General features: G+C 39.5%; 1 protein-coding gene across 6 annotated transcripts in view; it reads left to right on the top strand.

The window, feature by feature from the left end:
• Positions 1-22,241, top strand: part of LOC128586691 (uricase) — a 93,631-nt gene that overhangs the window by 54,867 nt on the left and 16,523 nt on the right. For 2 of the 6 annotated variants that reach the window (XM_053592726.1, XM_053592729.1), the window contains exons 2-4: positions 12,849-13,067; positions 16,582-16,698; positions 16,798-16,876. In XM_053592726.1, the coding sequence (XP_053448701.1) occupies positions 12,849-13,067; positions 16,582-16,698; positions 16,798-16,876 (415 nt within the window). Of the gene's footprint in view, positions 1-550; positions 652-6,414; positions 6,462-12,325; positions 12,446-12,848; positions 13,068-16,581; positions 16,699-16,797; positions 16,877-22,241 lie in introns of those variants that run through there. The other 4 variants (XM_053592732.1, XM_053592730.1, XM_053592731.1 and 1 more) reach the window with 4 other exon arrangements.

Below are 22,241 nucleotides of genomic sequence, written 5' to 3'. Positions count from 1 at the left end.
ATCCCATGTAATTGTGTGATCTGTCACAACAGGCCAGCGTGACTCTGAATTCCTTTGTTCTGAACTGTTGACTGGTTTGCGAAGTCATCAGAAAGTTCTGGAGAGAAAAAAGGGGATGTGTAGTTAACTCTTTGGAGCAAACATTGTGTAGTGTGAAGTTCAGGGGACAGGGGAACTTCGGGTTGATAAGTAGTTGTTAAATTAACTATATTTCATATTTTTTTCTTTTCTGATTGACTGTGAGTGAGAACAAATGTATGTGGTTCACACATAAAACAGAGATGACAAAACATCATGTCTTAGTAATAATTAGGACCTGTCATTTAGAACCATCTCTCTCTCAAGGAAACAGGTATAAAAAGGGCATTTCAAAACAACAACAAATTCAATTGTTCTTTTTTTTCTTAACCAAAGATGTTTACACATCTCCACCTCCCTGGTTTTAGCCACTCAATGCAATGCTTCACAAAGGACTCAGTGTCCAATTGGCTGCTATGCAATCAGGTAAACATATTGATCACCCACTCATCAGATTAAATAAAAAATGTTTCAAGCATCTGCTTTGCCCAACTATTCCTTTCCATTCTTGAAACTGAATCTGAAGTTGAAGGCCAAGAGAGAATGGCCCATTACAATAACGAGTACAAAAAGGTGAGAGCGCTCTCTTTTGGAAGGAGGGAAGTAGATAGACCTATGAGAAGAATTTCTTTAGTGCATGATGCTTGTGAATCAATTATTAAAGATGTTGTCATAACAAATAGTAGTTTAATCTCATCCCTGGAAATCACGAGGGCTCTAATCTGTCCTTCTGGTGAAGGATCCAGAACAGAGTCACTTAGAGCAGTGGTCCCCAACCTTTCTGGCACCAGGGACTGGTTTCATGGAAGACAGTTTTTCCACAGATCGGGAGGGGGGTAGTTTTGATATGAGTCTGCAAGCGATTGATTCTTCATGGTCTCTGTGTAGGCAAATCTCTCTGTTAATGAGACTCTGTATTGGCAGCCACTCCCCACTGCCTCAGCTCCCTCTTGGGTCATCAGGTGTTAAATTCTCATAAGGAGTGTGCAACCTAGATCCCCCAAGTGTGCGGTTGACAGTAGAGTTTGCTACTGTGAGAACCTAATGCTACAGCTGATGTGGCAGGAGGCGGAGCTTAGGCGGTGATGCCAGGGATGGGGAGCGGCTGTAAAATCAGATGCAGCTTGTTGGCTTGCCTGCCCCTCACCTGTGTGGCCGCGTTTCCTAACAGCAATGGTCCTTGGTCCTGGGGTTGGGGACCACAGAGTTAGAGCACCCAGACCTTGTAAATCAGATCACTTCTGTGTTCGTGCTGAAATTGGTCAGGATTCTTAGGGTGGGTAGAAAAGGGAAGGCCTGTGGCTGTTTCTCCTAAAACAGTTTTGTGAGGGGTACTCTGGACCATTCCCCTATGTTGCTTGTGGTACCTGTAAAACAGGCAGAATTCTGGGCATCATCGCAAACCTGCTGAACCAGAATCTTCCCAGCAGAGCACAGGAATCGTTATTTTTAATAAGCTTATTAGTGATGCTTGTGCACCCCAAATTTTGAAACTCCACTGTCATGAGGCAAAGACTATACTGTATCTGGTAGAATCGGAGCCGAAGACTATACTGTATCTGGGAGAATTGCAGCCGTCTGCAGAGAGCAGACAAAATTGGCTAAACCAAGAAACACTTTCCTTACCGTTCCTCCATGGGCAATCATTTTGTCTTATGTAGGTTTTTATTTTGTTCAGAAAAAAGAATTTCAACAACCTTAACCTTTTTGTCAATTTGCAAAAAATTCTATCACATGAAATTTACTCTTCTCTGTTAAGGTGAAATAAAATGAATTTTATTTATTTATCCTGGGAAACGTTTTGGTATTACAGTGGGAACAGCTGCATACACCAGGAACAGGATTAGTTGATGCTTTTAGAGTATGAACAACTTGTTTTCAGTGACAAAAGACTTTTTTTGAATAGGACATAAAATAATTTCCATTTTCCTCTTCTTATTCTGTGGTTAACACAGGGCCTCAGCCCAAAATGTTAACTGAGGTTATTCTTACTACAACCTTAGCTTTTCCTGTAGGGTGGTTGAGGATATCTGTATTGGGATGTTTGCTAAATCCACTTTTATTTCAAGGTCTAGAAAGACAAACGTAGGTTGGCTTCTTTCAGATGTCATTTTCAATGGATTTTCTTAATTCCCGTTGTTGCCAACCTGATCATGCTGATTATCAGTCAACAATCTTTCTTATATAATCACTACCGTGTCTAACACTGCACCAGACATTGAGGGTCTCCAGTGTTTCAACATTACCCAGAAGCCTGGATTAAAGTGTGTCCTGGTTTTTACTGTATGCAGCAAGTAATACGAAAAGAAACCAATGAATTTGGTGCATGAAGAAAATGCAAACTGGAAAATGCAAACAGAACGTTTTTCACAATATTACTGGCTTTTGAAGCCTGAGGACTGTAATACGGGGTGGACATAAAGTTTGGGTGCCATTTAAAATAGTTTACTGTAGTAAATCGCACACCCTGTATTATGAAAATATCATTGCTCTAGAAAAAAGTGGAAGATGGCTTTCTTGTAACTTGGCCAAGTACTATTTATCAAACAAATAAGAATTCTTTGAGTGGGTGTCTTATTTTATGGTTGAAGGTTTGCATTCAATCTTGGAGTGGATGTCTTATTTTGTGGTTGGGTATCTTTGAGAATTCTTTGGGCGTCTTATTTTATGGTTGAAGGTTTGCATTCAATCACCTAATAACTTTGGAAAATCTCAGTCTTGGTCTCTTCACAGAGAGCCTCTTCCACATTCTCTTTATCCTCCCCTTTCAGTCCATTTTATGTTTTTCATTGACTCTACCTTTTTGTGTCTGCATTAATCCTTGATTATTCATGTGGATCTTTCTAACAGTTCTCTGATTCTATCTTTGGCAACATTAATTTTGCTACTTCATCTCTTTGAAATAATAATTATTTTTTCTCATGTGTCCCATTTTTTCCACAACAACTTCATTGTAAATTGATAATTTATAGTTGTGTATGTTTTCATTCTTTTTGAGTTGTGTTTCATTTGTTTCTTAATCTACTTATTAATTCATTTATTTAAGTTCAATTGGTTTTTCTTTTCAAATTTACTTGATCTTTGGTGAGGTCTCATTTCTTTCTCACATGCTCAATCGTTTCCTTTCTTCTGTAAAATTGTTAAATATTTTATATTTTTGTATCTAATTCTTTTTTTTTTTTTCTGAGACAGAGTCTCAAGCTGTCACCCTGGGTAGAGTGCCATGGCATCACAGCTCACAGCAACCTCAAACTCTTGGGCTTAAGCAATTCCTTTGCCTCAGTTTCCCAAGTAGCTGGGACTACAGGTGCCCACCACAACACTCAGCTATTTTTTGTTGTTGCAGTTGTCATTGTTGTTTTAGCTGGCCAGGGCTGGGTTCGAACCCGCCAGCCTGGGTGTATGTGACCGGCACCCTACTCATTGAGCTACAGGCACTACCTGTATCTAATTCTAATATCTGGCATAGTTCCAGATCAAACTTTGCTAAGCTCTTTTTCATGATACCTGGCTATTGTAGGTATGTTTGAATTTGGCTGTGAGTTTATATTCTTGTGAGACTTTTTTGAGATTGAGCTAAAGTTGAGTTTCCCCAGAGCCTTTTCTGTCCTGGCTTCAGTGAGTTTCAGTCATCCTGTGAAGACTCCTGGGAGTCAAGCTGTGGGCTTTATTTATTTATTTTCAATAGCTTTGTAAAGTATTTTGATTTATACCATAGCATTTATCTGTTGAAGTTTAACTTTACTTTTGTTTACACTTTTACAAGACTGTTAATGGACCTAGTGAAATCTAGAAGTTAACATACTGAAGGAAAAAGTTGATGTATTTGTTATGGAAGAAAGGGGAGAGGGCTTGAATTACTTTGATGGAAAGGAATGAGACAAGCAAATAACTTCAGTAGGTATTTGAGGAATAAAAAGTTATTCATGGGAAATGTGATCATAGGAAAACATAAGTATAGTAAGTGGGAAAAGACTAGAAAATTATACTTGGTCGATGACTTCTTATCCCTTGGGCTGCTTTGAGAATGGATGCCATTTCCTCCTGGAAGCCACTCTTGAGCTCTCCTAATCTGGTGTAGGTGTCCCTGCAATATATTCCGAGAGCTCATTGTAGTTTTTCAATTAAAGTGATTATCACAATGTGTTACTAATTACTTGGTTACTTTTCTGAGTCTTCCTCTAAAGTAGAGGTCAGAAAACTCCTGTGAACTACTGCCTATTTTTGCAAATAAAGTTTACAAAATAAACTGCCTATTTTTGTAAATAAAGTTTTATTGGAACATAGCCATGCCCATTCATTTATGTATTATATGTAGCCTTTTTTTTTTTTTTTTTTTGAGACAGTCATTGCCCTCTGTAGATTCTGTGGCATCACAGCTCACAGCAACCTCGAACCCTTGGGCTTAAGTGATTCTCTTGCCTCAGCCTCCCAAGTAGCTGGGACCACAGGTGCCCGCCACAAAGCCTGGCTATTTTGCTGTTGTTGTCATTGTTGCTTTAATAGGCCCAGGCTGGGTTTGAACCCACCAGCCTTGGTGCATGTGGCTGGCGCTGTAACCACTGTGCTACAGGCGTCAAGCCTATATGTAGCTACTTTTATGCTATAATGACAGAGTTGAATAGGTGCAACAGAGACCCTGAAGATCATAAAATACTAACCAGTTAATTCTTTATAAAAGAAGTCTGTCCTAGTGTGTATAATCTCTGTGAGGGTGGGCCAGTGTCTGCCTGTTCACTGTGGCATCTCCAGCACATGTGACAGTGCTTCTCACATGGAAGGAGACCTGGTGAATGTGTGGACTGAATGCAAAAGTTTTCAGAGACTTCTACTTGGGGATTAGGTGAAATTTAGAATAAGTTAAATCTAATCAGAAAAATAAATGAAAGGGGCTATGTAGTAGGTGGGAGCCCATTAGGAAGAGTTTTATCAGAGGTTTCTAAGTAGGGGGGCCAGCCAGATATAGTGAAAAGAATCAGGCAGCGCTGGGCTCCATGCTGGCCCTTCCTCTCACTAGCCATGTGGTTTTGATCCAACTATTTAACGTTCTGTGCTTCAGCTTTCTTTTCTGAAGGTGGGACTGTGATTTCCACTGTGCTTTCAGGACTCGGTGAGATGCTCTGTGACATTTCCTGGCACATAACTGACGCTCACTAAATGTTGTTTCTGTCTCGCCTTCTTTTCTTTTTTTCCATGACAAAGTTATTTCCTTTTCCTTCTAGAGAGACTAAAATCAGTGCTTTGGTGATTAAATCAGTGCTGTGGTTGTAAATAACCACAAATAAGCCAACATCACTCATGTTTTTGATGGCTTTCACCCAGACCAAAGTCAATGTTCAACTCCAATGAGTGCACCACTGTTGAAGGCAGGAAGCTGAACTTTCCTCCTGCTCCAAAGGGCAGCCACCCTTTGATTCTCTCGCTGCTTTACAGCTTACACATTCCCACCTTAATCACAGAATCTACCTGAGATCATAACCTGCAGTTTAAAAAAAAATGAGTGCTAGAAAAAGGATGATTTGAGCAGAGGTGGCTCTGGCTGTGGGATAAGTTCTACCTGGTATAGCATCTCTGCAGTCTCAGCAGAGCTCTTTGCACTATACCAATCTGCCTGTCTGCTGTGTGGCTTTGGACAGCTCACTTAACATCTCTGAGCTAGTTCATCTTAAATAGGAATTCTCTCTGCCAAATCATAGGGTGGTTGTGAGGAATAGAAAAGAAAATGTAGGTATCAGTGGGTGGAAATGTAAATAGTGGTAAATGGCATGTAAATACAAGTTTCTGCAGCAGCCTGGTCCTTCCTTTGTGGGAATTAGAATTAATGAATGGAGGGGTCAGTCATCTAATGTAGTGTAAGGACTGTGATGTAGTGGGAAGGGCATGGTCATCTGGGGCACATGGATTGGGCTCTCATCCTGCCTCTATCACCTACTATGTGACCTGGCAGTTTCCCTAACCCTAGTGTCTTCCTTTGTCAAACTTGGATAATAATACCTACATCATAGGGCTTATAAAGGATTAGAGGAAATAACATTTGCAAATGTCCTAACACATATCAAACCTGTGACAAATGGTTGCTGCTATTACTTTTATTTTCAAGACTTATATATTAAAAAACAGACATCTCTCCGTGTGTGCATTTTGGTAAAATTTTACTCCAGCCGCATGTTTGGAGATCTTTCTCAATTCTTTATTGTGGGATTTTCTGCTCCCGATCTTAGAAGCTCCTTGTTCCAGGTTCCCTGCCCAAAGGCTGTTGGTGCTGTTGGAGAGGCTGGCAAGAAAATTAGCATCTCTACTGGTATTTAGTGATGAATTTCTCTTCCTTGGTAAAAGGCAGAAGAAACTGAGCACCTGTGAATGGAATCTTTATTAGTTAACAGGTTAGTTACCTTTTCTACCCTAATTATAGAGATGAGTTGTTTTATTGTTTTTGAAACATCTACTTGGCAAATCTCTTTAGAACCACCCTTTGAACATAACGCAAATCCTCCCTCTTGACAGCAATAAGCCACTTTACCAGTTAAAGCAACATGACATTTTCTACTGGGTGTCAATATTTTCCTGTCTAACATTTCGTAGATCCTAGGCAGCCAAAAAAAAAAAAAAAAAATACCAGCTGCTTCTAAGATTATTATTCACCATTACGGTTCTTATCATTATTATGTCTTGTTAAAATTCACCAAAGTGATACTAAAATTGTTCATGTGAATGAATGCTCATTTTTCTTGTATTTGTTCAGTATTTTTCTCTGAAGTTTCTTTTTGTTGTTGTTCACAAATGCCTAATAGCAGGCAAAAGAGAAACCTGGACAAAGAATTGGAAGAACTCCGCCAGCACATTGCCAAGACACAGCCGGGGGCTGTCTCCATGAATAATTCTTCTATTAAGGCCCACTGCCACTGAATTGATATTTACACATACGTAATAAGTCCAAAATCACTAGAATTTTGCATTTCTCTCTGTTATGGAGGGTAGAGATGACATTTGTAGAGAAGCTCTTCTAAGATGGGCGAGAAAAATCTAGTTATTTCAAAATTTAAATTTATCAACCATTCTCCCTATCTTTCCTAATACTTTTCCAATAGATTTTCTGTAATTAAAATATACATATATGAACAAACATTTGGTGAACACACACTTATACAAAATCAAAATTCATATTTCAGCATTTGAAAAAGGAAAGGTTAAAAGCAACAAAGACCTTAGATGGGGCTCGGTGCCCATAGCTCAGTGGTTAGGGCGCCCGCACGAGCAACGGGGCTGGTGGATTCAAACCTGGCCCTGGCCAGCTAAAACAACAATGACAACTGCAACAACAACAACAATAGCCGGGCGTTGTGCTGGGCACCTTTAGCCCCAGCTACTTGGGAGGCTGAGGCAAGAGCATCAATCACTTGAGCCCAAGAGTTTGAGGTTGCTGAGAGCTGTGACACCACAGCACTCTACCAGGCAACATAGTAAGGCTCTGTCTTAAAAAATAAATAAACATGGGCGGCGCCTGTGGCTCAGTGAGTAGGGCGCCGGCCCCATATGCCGAGGGTGGCGGGTTCGAGCCCAGCCCCGGCCAAACTGCAACAAAAAATAGCTGGGAGTTGTGGTGGGCGCCTGTAGTCCCAGCTACTCGGGAGGCTGAGGCAGGAAAATCGCCTAAGCCCAAGAGTTGGAGGTTGCTGTGAGCTGTGTGACGCCACGGCACTCTACCCGAGGGCGGTACAGTGAGACTCTGTCTCTACAAAAAAATAAATAAATAAATAAACACATAACCTTAAATGAAGTATTTTCCTTTGTCAGCAGAGATATTCGATGGTTAAAGTATGGCATACTAGGATCAGGAACAGACAACTATAGCTAAAGGAAGCCACTAAAAAGACGAAATTTTGCATAAAAAATTAACAATAAAAATGTATGTGTGCTAGAGATTTAAATAGTTGGAAGCTGTGATATTCAATGTTAAATAAATTAATAATGTTAAATAAATATTACCACTCCTGATAATATTTAATAATGTAGAGACCCATGGAAAGTATCACAAGTATTTTAACTTTCTGGGAATAATGTGGCTCCCAAGTGACACCAACAAACTTTGTATGTTTTCCTGATAAGAGTTCTTATAGGAAAATATAGACTGATGTAGGCTGGGTCTGCCTGTAATCCTTCACCTCATCCTGTAACCAGAAAATACGAGCCCGAAGCTGAGCTAACAAGAGGAAGCTAGTGATGCAAACAATGTTTTTCCTACTTAAGTAAAAATGACCTACATTTTGTGACATCATCTGCAACACAGAGTCAGTTTAATCAATTTGTTCCTTGGAAAAATAATTTATGACAGTTTTCAAAGTGGCTATCAAGTGGTGTGCGGATGACTTGATCTTGCCTTAAGACATTGGCATTGAGAACACTGAGACATGTACACAAATAAGAATAAGAAAGAAACCAATGGAACCAAAATATCAACAATTACACACTCACATGAACAATAAAACACAAATGTAGTTTAGGGCAGGGGTAGAGGGAGGCTGGAGGGGGAGGCAGGGAGGGGGAAGATGATTGGCAGAAGGGGGGGGCGTGAGGCAGGCTCTCGCCTAATGGGCACATTGTGAGGGTGTATAACACGCCCCCCGGGGAGGAGCGCTTTTACAACTGGACCTTTTCTCGGAAGTGAGAACAAGGTAACCTGAACATTTGTGCCCTCATATTAATTTGAAATAAAAAATAGATGAAAACCTAAAAATAAAGAGAATTAAGGAAGAAAGTGACCTTAACATCTAGTAAAGTGCACTGGGAGTTAAAAGGCAAGAGATAACAGTTCCTGGTGGGGTCTCAGCGAAAGCTCTATGGAGGAGGCAGGATGAGCCATGATGCTACCTGTATGGGGAGAGAGCACTCTGAAAAGAGTGTTGGTTGGTGGCTTAACATCACTAGATCCTAGTCCTGAGGTCTGAGATATGTAGATTTATTTCTGCCTAAGTCTTTTTCTAGAAAATGGAGAAAGTCATATGGTATCTGGCATATGAAAGTACAAATATATGAATGTTATTATTAAAAGAAAGTACGGATAAATATTCAGAGCTAGAAAGTATGGCATGTGGGTGGAGGAGAGTATTTATATAAAGATTGGCCCTCAGTGGGTATCAGCAGCTAAGATTAATTAATAATTTGATTAATATTAACAGACGTTTGTTTTATTAGTCGCCCATCTACAGCAAAAAAACAATGCACACTGATATGGGAGCCTGTCTTCTTTAGCAAAAAGAAAAACAAGGCTTTTCTCCCTATCACTTAGCAAAGGAACTGGTATCAGATATACTTTGGGTGAAATTGGCAGGCCAGATCGTAATGATAGCTAACATTTACTGACACTATGTGCTAGTCACTGCTCTAAGCGTTTACTTTGAATCACACAACAATTACAAGATATATAAGAGGTGCAATCATTATTCTGTATTACAGATCAAAAGGGAAAGGAACAAAAAGATTAATTTACTTGCCTAGGGCCGTCCAGCGGGGAAGTGGTGGAGCCAGAATTCTAACTCAGGCAGTCAATGTTAACCTTCTCAATGTTGTGCCTTTACGTCCAGATGGTTGTACTGAGGACTCTTCCCTATCTCATGGCTAATTGTTAGGCCACAGCAGAGTCAGTTTAATCAAAGCGACCATAACAATTTGGAGCCCAGGCATACAGACAATGGCTCTTAAACTTTCATTCCCTTTTGGAATCTAATGAAATTCTATGAATGTTCTTCCCAGTAAAATCCATTCCCCCAAACACATAAAGTTTCAGTTACAACTTCACAGGGTACACAGTTCTGCTTCAAATCCATCTACTGGGGCTTCTAGAAGTTAACATATTCCAGGCTAAGAACACCCAGACCTATTGTCGCTTTCAATGTGGTCTGGAAATAAGAATACTCAGTGCCTTGCTGTAGAAGGGAACATTCACAAGAGTCATTTAAAATCCCTGCGAGCGCTCTCCGGTATCATCATTCTCTACCCCTTTATACTTGAAGACCTGTATTTTTCCTGTGTAGAGGCCGGCAAAGATTTATTCCTGCTGATGTGAAGTGTCCAGGGTATCACTCTAGGAAATTGAGTTTCCTTTTGTAACTTTGTTTCCTCAAGCACACAAGCGTGAGGAAGGATAACCAAAAGTGTGGATATGGGCGATCCTGAGAATTTAAATAAGGCGGATGTGCCCAGGGGAGGGAGAGGCAGATGGGCACATCTCAGAGCAGCCGCCCTTTGATTTTACCCACCCCACTCTAGGCATTTATTGATAACTGGAAAGATCCTTACTACAAAATTTGACATAGAGTTATTATTTATCAATGATAATTATAGCTAAAATCAATTGAATACCTACTGTCCGCCAGGCATCGTTCGAAGTGCTTTATGATGTTTTCTCATGTAACGCTCACATCAGGTCTGAGTGCTGGATGCTACTATTATTCCCATTTCACAGATGGAGAAATTCGCCTGCATTCAGATTTAATAGGTGGCAGGACAAAGATTCCACCTGGGCTGCAGAGCCCAACGCCTAGCATTTCAGCACCTGTCCACCCTCCAAAAGAGAGCGACATTCATACTTCACAATTTTCCTGTACATCCATCTCTGTACCACACTCTGCATTGTATACGTGGGTCATTATGAAAGTATTGAGATACACAAACGTCAAGAAACAAAAAAATCCTCACAAGAAACAAAAAAATGAAGCCCTCCCAGCAACACCCATAAGCCGAGCAAGTTGAAACTTGGGCAAGTGAATCAAAAAGGACGCTGTCAACTATGTTTCTTGGAAATTAAATAATGGACTGTAACGCTGTCACGAAACTTTCATAGTGACCCACGTACAATGGGATTCTGACACCTACTTCTAATTCTCTGACTACAGAGCTAAAGGAGGGCAGCCCCAGTTCTGGTCCAGGCCATTTCCTGTTCTATCCAGTCCTGCTGAGAAACTGTTAGGTGTCCCACACCGGACCTGTTCCATCTTACTCAAGGCTCGGATGGTTGGGCCCTTTGACTCATTGCTCAGTCAACTTGATTGATCAAGCTTTACTCAAGGGCCAAGCTCTGCTTAGCCAGGATCCTGCAAAGCAGTGCTGACCTCTCCTGCCTGCATCCCGCATGACCTCTGGCCTGGGATGGCTGAGCTGTGCTGGGGCTCTGGCTAATGAGCAACGCGGACACCCGTGCTGCTTCACTGGCCCTTCCTTCCTTCCTTCCTTCCTTCCTCCCTCCCTCCCTCCCTCCTCCCTTCTTCCTTCCTTCCTTCCTCTTTTGGCCGGGGCTGGGTTTGAACCCACCGCCTCTGGCATTTGGGGCCAGTGCCCGGCTCTTTCTATATCCAGTCCTGCCCTCCTCGAGCCTTTGTTCCCAGCCAGCTGTGCCTGTGATCTCCAAGCTGTGGTGACCACAGGGCGTAAATTCCTTGCCCTCTTTCCCAGAGGAACTTCCTGACTGGGGTGACAGCTGTAGCAGCTCTTCCTATATTGAGATCATGTGTGTGTTTTTATTAACTATTCTGTGTCATCACATGAGAAGTGGAAGTGATGGTGGTACCAGCCTTACATTTATGACACACTTACCCAGTAACCACAACCAGACTTGGGCCAGCATCCCATTCCCCACTTTAATGAAGAATACTGATGATTTCTGATGTGGGTGAATAGTTTTAAATTCCCCTCGGAGAATCTGGTGATTTTTTACACAGATTTTTAGGCAGCCTCGGTATATCCGGATATCCTAAGTACAATTAGCAACTAAGCTTGCTTCTTTGGCTTCCTAGCAGACTCTCGCTATGTGCTACTTTTTATTTATTTTTATTTTCATCACCTTCTTTCTTTACCGTTTTAATGGTCAAGATCCATGCTAAGTAAAATAGGTCTTATGGGCCCTCCTGCCTCTTCTCTCAAATACCAATAAAACCCAGAGACGAGCCTGTGGATTCTACCGGTCGAGAGGGATATGTTTGCTAGCTGGAGCTCCAGCTTCGGACGCACGTAGTAATGAATCAATCACCGGGCTTTTATTTAATATCAAGAGTCTCATCACTAAAAGCACAACTCTCCCTGCGGCCAGATAGCTCTGGCTCCGCACTTCTGACGTAATCTGGACCTTGTCACTAATTACTCTTCTTCCCAGCAACACACAGAAAAGGCAATTTTCAAATTGTTTCTGTTGACCACAGGGCACTTTTCTTCAGAATATTACTCTCTCTTAAAAAGCGCATGTAATTATTTCCAGTCAACAGAGTCAAGAAATTTTACAGAAGAGAAACAGTTTACATAGGGGCCACCCTGCATTTTGGAAGCAATAGACAAGCGCAAATTCTGGTGGTGTCTTTTGCCAGCAATGTGAACTCAGGCAAGTTGCTTAACTTCTTTGAAACTCAGTGTATCTTTCTGTAAAATGGGATTATTAGTTTAAAAAGCTGCTACAGGATTAGGTTAGCAGGGATATAATAAAATAGAGCAAGTTAGCAAAATTTTGACCTAGGAGAGTCTGTTATTAGCAGTAGAATTGATTTATCATTGAGAAAGTCATCTAGAGCAACCTGATATATCTATTTATATTTGCATTTGGGGAGTCACTTTTTTCTGTACAACTTCTCAGTGCTCTTCAAAGGTAGAATGTGATACTGTTTACATAAATACTCTGACTCTAACCTTGTAGAATTGTATGACAAAATTAAAGCTTAGAGAAATTTCTGCAACGTTTTTGCTTTCATTTAGCCTTCTTCAACAAGATGTCTATGTTTTCATTGCAGAATGATGAAGTGGAGTTTGTCCGAACTGGCTATGGGAAGGATATGGTCAAAGTTCTCCATATTCAACGAGATGGAAAGTATCACAGCATCAAAGAGGTGGCAATTTCAGTGCAACTTACTCTGAGTTCCAAAAAAGACTACTTGCACGGAGACAATTCAGACATCATTCCTACAGACACCATCAAGAACACGGTTCATGTCTTGGCCAAGTTCAAGGGGGTATGTGGCCTTCATTCTTCTTAGATGCTGCCTCTCTTTAAGTTGAGTTTGCTGCAGGATAGCATGGGGGGTGTTGCCTGCTTATCTCAAATTCCCTTTACCTTTTAACCTATTTTCATATTTAAGTCATTTAAAAAATTTCCTTTTCTATCCTAAGATTTTCAGGATTGAGAAAAGTTTGCTTTGTTTTATTTTTGTTTGTTTGTTTTTTCTTTTTGGGTCTGATCTCACTATAATTTTTTAGCAGAGAATCTTACTGGATCAATTTACCATGTTGTCTGCAATTAGGATCATAGGCAAATCAAGCTCCTGAGAAGATTTCATTGTGCATTCTTTTGAGGCATATCATTTATTTTTTCATTTATAATAGAATGATGTGCATTTACAAAAGAATATACAATTTCTCTTCCTCTTGTTACTACAAAACTAAGTCCTTTTTTTCCTTTTTTTTTGAGACAAGAGCCTCATTTTTTCACCCTTGGTAGAGTGTCGTGACGGCATTCACTTCAAACTCTAGGTTTAAGGGATCCTCTTGCCTCAGCCTCCTGAGAAGCTGGAACTATAGGCACCCACCACGACACCTGGCTATTTTTGGAGGGGTCTCACTCTAGCTTAGGCTGGTCTTGAACTCCTGAGCTCAGGCGATCCCCCCTGACTAGGCCTCCCAGAGTGCTAGGATTATAGGTGTGAGCCACTGTACCAGCCTCAAAGTCTTGCATAAAAGATACATTTTTCTTATTGTTAAAATTAATTTTTTCTATTGTTAATGCCTTCCTAACCTTCTTGACTCTATTACCATTTCCTATCTGTATATGGCAGTTAATGGTATTTAAAAGCATTTTCAATGTTAATAGCATTTTCAAGAGGAACTTAAATCTAATTGAATGCCCCCCTCTGGTTTCTTTAAGTGTGAGGGACCACTAGCAGATTTCTGGACAGTTCAAGGTAATTTTTTACTTGCCAAGAAGTCTTAAAAAGACAAGAAATGTAGACTGGAAAGCTTCTTTTCTCATGTTTTTTGCAGGAAATCTATTCTATACCCATAATGCATTAAATAAACTAATTGTAATATAAATTCTGCAAATGCTGTTTCCACCTTGAACCTTTCTCTTGCTAATCAGAATGGCCCAGCAAACATATACAGTGCTATGTAAAAAGGAATCATTTGTTTCCTTCAAAAAATTATTGATAGAAAATAGGTCTGTATTATGACATGGAAGAGGGCCAGGTACCACAGATTATTATATTTCCTATATTGTATGAGAGATTGCAGAAAAGCGAAGGATGAGTCGGGTGCCGTGGCTCACACCTGTAATCCTAGCATTCTGGGAGGCCAAGGAGGGAGGATCTCTTGAGCTCAGGAGTTTGAGACCAGCTGAGCAAAGGCACGATCCCATCTCTAGTAAAATTAGAAAAGTTAGCCAGGTATCTGAGCCCAAGAATTTGAGGTTTCTGTGAGCAATGAGGAAGCCACGGCACTCGGCTTAGGCAACAGAATGAGACTCTGTCTTAAAAAATAAATAAATAAATAAAAAGATGGAGGCACCTGTGGCTCAGTGGGTAGGGTGCAGGCCCCATATATCGAGGGTGGCAGGTTAGAACCCGGCCCTGGCTAAATTGCAACAAAAAAATAGCCGGGCATTGTGGCGGGCACCTGCAGTCCCATCTCCTTGGGAGGCTGAGGCAAGAGAATCGCCTAAGCCCAGGAGTTGGAGGTTGCTGTGAGCTGTGATGCCATGGCTCTCTATCCAGGGGGATAAAGTGAGACTCTGTCTCTGAAAAAAAAAAAAAGAAAACAAAAGGATAAAAAAGTGAAGGATGGACCTAACTTTAAAAACAACTTGGATTCATTCATTATAGTTAGAGTGACCACATCATTTCTTATCTAAATCACAATATTTTTGAAGTGAAATAATATTAATGTTATTAATAATTATTCTGGAACAATAGGTACAAACAGAACTGTGCTGGGGAAACCCATATAAATAGTCCAACTTAGTTATGGGTAAAGGCCTTAATAATTGGTACACTGTGCTAGGACTATAAAATATTGCCCAGAGATTAACAGGGAGAGTTTTTGTGAAAAGTGTGAAGGTTCTTTATGGGGATGGAGAACTTCAAATGTCTAACAGAAGGGGAGGTGGCCCTTAATTAATAGTTTTCCTTGGGAAACAGAGAGGCCCAAGTGCAAACCTCTTAATGAGTCCAGAGCGTGAAGGTGGCTGTTGGCATAGGTGATGACAGAGTTCAGAGTCAGGAAAATCTGAACATTAAGTTGTTTTTTGTTCAGCCACTGACACATCCCCTCCTGCAAATGGGTTTCTTTTAAAGATAAGAAGGTCTCACCTGGCAATGGTGGTTATTAACTTCACTTAGGAGATCTAGGGAGAAACTGGGACTTTCAGCCCTTGAGATTCTTTCCAATTCTATGGTTCTGTCATTCTAAAAAGCAATTGGTCAGGAAAGAGAGCTCCATGAGTCCTTTTTGTCAAAAGACAAAACTACAACAAATTTAGTTATACATTTCATTGGCTTTTATGTACTATTAGGGGCAGACTCTGTTCTACATAACGTAGAGTGAGTCCTCCCCCTGGCCAATAACACAGCAGAGGATTTTATAAGGTGGGAACAAGGAAGTAGAACAGTAGAAAAAAATGGATTGGTCAATGTCAGGTTACTTTAGGTTACTTTTTTGTAGGGATTTAAAGAGGGGGGACTTCATTATAATGCGGACTCAGACATTTAAAAAGTTTCCTTTTCTGCTTTCTGTCCCAATTTTCAGGATTGCAGAAAAGTTTACTGCTTTTCTCCTTTTTTTTTTTTTTTTGAGACAGAATCTCACTTTGTCACCCTTGGTAGAGTGCTGTGGCGTCATAGTTCAACCTCAAACTCTTGGGCTCGAGCCATTCTTTTGCCTCAGCCTCCCAAGTAGCTGGGACTACAGGAGCCCCCGCCCCCCCATACCTGGCTATTTTTAGAGATGAGGTCTTGCACTGGCTCAGGTTGGTCTCAAACTCATGACCTCAGGCAATCCACCAGCCTTGGCCTCCCAGAGTGCTGGGATTACAGGCATGAGCCACCACATCTGGCCCTTTTTTTTTTTTTTGCACGTTTTAGCCGGAGTCAGGTTTGAACCCGCCACCTCCAGTATATGGGACTGGCGCCCCACTCCTTTGAGCCACAGGCACTGCCCTTTACTGACCTCTTTATTTTCTCTTTGTGGCTCTGATCTCACTCAAGTCTCTAACAAATTGACCATGTTATCTGTAATTAGGATCATAAGCAGCTTTTGTTTTCAGGAAGAACTGGTCTGTTTTGGAATCCATCTGCTTCCTTAAAGTTTCAATTTGATTATGTGGCGTCACCATGAGTGACTCCATTTTGGCTTGGTTTGGTATGTGAAGGCTTAGGGCAGGAGCCCAGTCCAAAACAATGGCCTCACATAATTTTATTTAACTGTGTTTGAAATTTATTTTGAAATTTTATTTCTAATAGCTAGCATTTTTTTAAACAGATCAAAAGCGTAGAAGCCTTTGCTGTGACCATCTGTGAGCATTTCCTTTCTTCTTTTAACCATGTCATCCGAGTTCAAGTTCACGTGGAAGAAGTCCCTTGGAAGCGTTTTGAAAAGGTTATCTTATTTATTTGTGCTCCCAGTTTAATGAAAGAAACTGGCTTTATGGCATGCACTGAAATTTTACTGGAAACATTTCCCCTCCCTAATTTTTAGAACGGAGTTAAGCATGTCCATGCATTCATACACAATTCCACTGGAACACACTTCTGTGATGTTGAACAGATGAGGAATGGTAAGAAACTATTTTTCATGCTTTGATTCTGCAGTAGTGACTTCAGGCTTATTTTTAAGAATTTCTTCTAAACAACTCTGTTTATTAACATGGGGGAAAACTACAGAGAATTAAATCTGAGATGGGAATGAACATTGTGACGTTGGATTCCATTAAAGAATTATCTACTTTTTACCTTTAAAATATAAAAATGAGATTTTCCATTTTGCAACAAAATCTGGGGGCGGAGTGGGGTAGATCGTTTTTATTACCAGATTTTAAAGTGAGGCAGAATAAAAAAGGCCCAGGGTGACAAGAGCCCATATCTCTGAATTTTCTGACTTACATTTTTGTAACATGCCATCCTGCAATTATAGGAACCTTTGGAAGACATATTTACTAAAAATAATCATCAAGTTTTCCTAAAATTCTATTTGTATAATAAAACCATTAATATTATTATAATTATTTAAAAATGAATTTCGCTTAAAATAGCAGTGACAATTATACAATTCTATTTACCAAGAAATCTAAACATTAACCATGGCATATAATTATAATATAGACTTTTTAATACCTATAATTTAATTCAGCAAACAATAAAATTTCCAAAGCTTGAATTCAGTGGATCTGCTGAGGTTGTCAGAGCAGCATTCAATAATTGGCTTAGAGTTATACCAGAAGGTCTCTAAGAATCATGGAGCCAAAGATGGTAGAAAGGCCTCTCTCCTAAGAAGAAATAAGCTCTAACAGTCATTATAGAATGAGAGTGTGGGGGCCAAACTTTTTCTTTTTCTATTTTCTTTTCCTCCTCTCTCCTTCATTTTCCTTTTTCTGCTGTTGCTTTATCTCTTCTTCTTTTCTTTTCTAACTCTCCTCAGTAAGAATTTAAGGTGGCACCTAATAAAGGGCAGACATATTATCAGGTTAATAAAATATAAAGTCTTCCTTATCTGAGTTCTGTTGGGTAATGTCCTCCTTATAAAGTTCTCCTATATTAGCTGTTATTTAATATATCTCACTACCTGTGTCAATGTCTAGACGCACCTAGGCCCTTATCAGTGTTTGATTAATAGGTATACAATTATTGTTATAATGACTACAATAGGGATCTTACCTAACTAAAGCAAACATTGCAGCCTAACCGTTTTACCCTCATAGTAATCTGAAATAAAAAAAAATTGTTATATAAAAGATAATAGATAGCGATTATATTAAGTTGAAAGATGATTTTTATTCCCCAGGTGTATGGTCATGTGATACATACAAACTGTCTAAGCTGTTTGTTAGTTAAATTGAAGCTAACTTATTTTCTTTCTTCCCCTTTCCCTCCCTCTCTCCCTTCCTTCTTGCCTTAGTTATGTGGCTTAGGAGAAGGAAAGAAAAGTTTCCTGACCCCTTCCTCCCAGAATCATACTACCCTGTTTCCCTGAAAATAAGACATCCTCCAAAAATAAGACCTACTTACAGGAAAGATAAGGCGTCCCCCGAAAATAAGACCTAGCGCATCTTTGGGAGCACACCTTAAAATAAGACACTGTCTTATTTTCGGGGAAACAGGGTACCTACCTTTAATAGCAGAAACTCTAAATCAGCTCTTTCCAACTGAAATATGTCACCAGCCACGAATTTGATTTTAAAATTTTCTAGTTGTCACATAAGAAAAGCAAAAAGAAATGAGGGAAATTAGTGTAATAATATAGGTTATTTAAAATATTATATATTCAAAATATTTTAGTATGTAGAAAAATAAAAATTCTTAATGAAATATCTTACTTTTTTTACAGAACTAAAATTTTGAAATCCTGTAGTCTATGTGTACAGCACATCTGAGAAGACCTCTAGGAACCACGTAGCCAAAGATGGTAGAAATGTGGTGAATACGCTACCTACGGCACTAGGCATATTGCAAGGGCTCCATAGCCTCACACAGCTAGTGGCTGCTGCGTTGATTAGTACAGCTCTAAACTATTTCTTAGTGACTTTAGGAAGACTTATTCTTCATTCCACTTTCAATTATGTAAAATAATAGCAGGGGCTAGAATTAGACTTCAGGAGAGCTAATAAAAAAGAGAGAGTATTTATGAAAAGTGCTTATGTTCCTCATTCATATACTATTCATTCAACAATTGGATTTTGAGGATTTATATATATGTGTATATATTTGAAAGGGGCTATAGATAAAGAGAGGAATAAGATGTTCTCTGACCCCAGTGAGTTTACAGTAAATGAATAATAACGGGACATAGACGTATAAACAGATTTATTGCAATATGAAGGCAAAAAAGGTTTAAAGTCACAGGGAATCTATTCATCCATCTAAAGGAATAGATTGGTGCAAAAACCCAACTCTTCCAAAGGCAGTCTGGAAGGCTTCACAGGGGAGGAGGAAATATTTCAATCAATTTTTAAAAACTGATTCAGAACATGCTGGTATAGAAGGGAGAAAGGGAGTTACCGGTGGAAGAGACAAGATACATATGAGTGAGGTTCAACAAGGAGGGGAAGAGGGAAAGTAGAATATTCTGAGCACCTGCTTTGAGCCAGATGTGGCAAGCAGTTTACTAGGTTGTTAGGAGGGCAAAGCACTTGAGGAAGGGTAACAGGTTCAGTGGATCTGATGTCTAGAATGTAAGAAATGGAAATGAAGATGCAGAGGTTGGTTTGGACTGGATTCTGAAGGGCCTGTGTGACGTGCCAACAAGTTGAGTATAACTTAGAGGCAGTTTTGGTTAAGCCCAGGGGCCACGGGGTCAGAATGAACTGCATTTGAAACTTTGTGACTGGGAACAAGTGACTTATGCTACATTAGTGGTGAGTTTTTATTTGTAAAATGAAGATACCAATGCCTACCTTGACAATTGTCCATGGAAATAGAGGAGTAAATATTGAATTGATTTTATCAAGCATTTAGCACAGAACCTAGCATCACAGAAAGCATGCCTTAAGAAATAGCCATCATCTGACTGTATTAAAAAACACAAGCCATCCATTTGCTGTCTGCAGGAAACACACCTGGCTTCAAAAGACAAATTAAAGCTCCAAGTCAAGGGTTGGAAGACAATTTTTCAGGCAAATGGAATTCAGAAGAAAAGAGGAGTTACCATCTCATTTTCAGATACATGTGGATTTAAAGCAACTAAAGTCAAAAAAGACAAAGATAGTCACTTTATATTGGTCAAGGGAAAAATACAACAAGAAGATGTTTCAATTCTAAATATTTATGCACCCAATTTAAATGCTCCTAGATTCTTGAAACAGACCTTACTCAGTCTGAGCAATATGATATCTGATAATACCATAATAACAGGGGACTTTAACACTCCTCTGACAGAGCTGGACAGATCCTCTAAATAGAAATTAAACAAAGATATAAAAGATTTAAATGAGACCCTAGAACAACTGTGCTTGATAGATGCATATAGAACACTCCATCCCAAAGATAAAGAATACACATTCTTCTCATCACCCCATGGAACATTCTCCAAAATTGATCATATCCTGGGACACAAAACAAATATCAACAGAATCAAAAGAACTGAAATTTTACCTTGTATCTTCTCAGACCATAAGGCACTAAGGGTGGAACTCAACTCTAACAAAAACATTCGACCCCACACAAAGACATGGAAATTAAACAATCTTCTGTTGAATAACAGATGGGTACAGGAAGAAATAAAACAGGAAATTATTAACTTCCTTGAGCATAACAACAATGAAGACACAAGCTACCAAAACCTGTGGGATACTGCAAAAGCAGTCTTGAGAGGAAAATTTATCGCTTTAGATGCCTACATTTGAAAAACAGAAAGAGAGCGCATCAACAAACTCACAAGCCATCTTATGGACTTGGAAAAAGAAGAACAATCTAAGCCTAAACTCAGTAGAAGAAAAGAAATATCCAAAATCAAATCAGAGATCAATGAAATTGAAAACAAAAGAATCATTCAGAAAATTAATGAAACAAGGAGTTCGTTTTTTGAAAAAATAAATAAAATAGATAAACCATAGGCCAGACTAACAAGAAATAGAAAAGTAAAATCTCTAGTAACCTCAATCAGAAATGATAAAGGGGAAATAACAACTGATCCCACAGAGATACAAGAGATCATCTCTGAATACTACCAGAAACTCTATGCCCAGAAATTTGACAATGTGAAGGAAATGGATCAATATTTGGAATCACACCCTCTCCCTAGACTTAGCCAGGAAGAAATAGACCTCCTGAACAGACCAATTTCAAGCACTGTTTCAAAGAAACAATAAAAAATCTTCCAAACAAAAAATGCCCTGGTCCAGATGGCTTCACTCCAGAATTCTATCAAACCTTCAAGGAAGAGCTTATTCCTGTACTGCAGAAATTATTCCAAAAAATTGAGGAAGAAGGAATCTTCCCCAACACATTCTATGAAGCAAACATCACCCTGATACCAAAACCAGGAAAAGACCCAAACAAAAAGGAGAATTTCAGACCAATCTCACTCATGAATATAGATGCAAAAATTCTCAACAAAACCCTAGCCAATAGATTACAGCTTATCATCAAAAAAGTCATACATCATGATCAAGTAGGTTTCATCCCAGGGATGCAAGGCTGGTTTAACATACGCAAGTCCATAAACATTATCCACCATATTAACAGAGGCAAAAATAAAGATCACATGATCCTCTCAATAGATGCAGAAAAAGCATTTGATAAAATCCAGCATCCTTTTCTAATTAGAACACTGAAGAGTATAGGCATAGGTGGCACATTTCTAAAACTGATTGAAGCTATCTATGACAAACCCACAGCTAATATTTTACTGAATGGAGTAAAACTGAAAGCTTTTCCTCTTAAAACTGGAACCAGAGAAGGTTGTCCTCTGTCACCTTTACTATTCAACATAGTGCTGGAAGCTCTAGCCAATACAATTGGGCGAGACAAGGAAATAAAGGGAATCCAAATGGGAGCAGAGGAGGTCAAACTCTCCCTCTTTGCTGATGACATGATCTTATACTTAGAGAATCCCAAAGACTCAACCACAAGACTCCTAGAAGTCATCAAAAAATACAGTAATGTTTCAGGATATAAAATCAATGTCCACAAGTCAGTAGCCTTTGTATACACCAATAACACTGAAGATGAGAAACTAATTAAGGACACAACTCCCTTCACCATAGTTTCAAAGAAAAATGAAATACCTAGGAATATACATAACGAAGGAGGTGAAGGACCTCTATAAAGAAAATTATGAAATCCTCAGAAAGGAAATAGCAGAGGATTTTAACAAATGGAAGAACACACCATGTTCGTGGATGGGCAGAATCAATATTGTTAAAATGTCTATACTTCCCAAAGCAATCTACCTATTCAATGCCATTCCTATCAAAATACCAACATCAT

The sequence above is a fragment of the Nycticebus coucang genome, chromosome 5, assembly GCF_027406575.1.
Source record: "Nycticebus coucang isolate mNycCou1 chromosome 5, mNycCou1.pri, whole genome shotgun sequence".
NCBI classification, from domain to species: Eukaryota; Metazoa; Chordata; class Mammalia; order Primates; family Lorisidae; genus Nycticebus; species Nycticebus coucang.
Note: the sequence above shows the minus strand (reverse complement) of the source record. Positions and strands in the feature narration are given on the sequence as shown.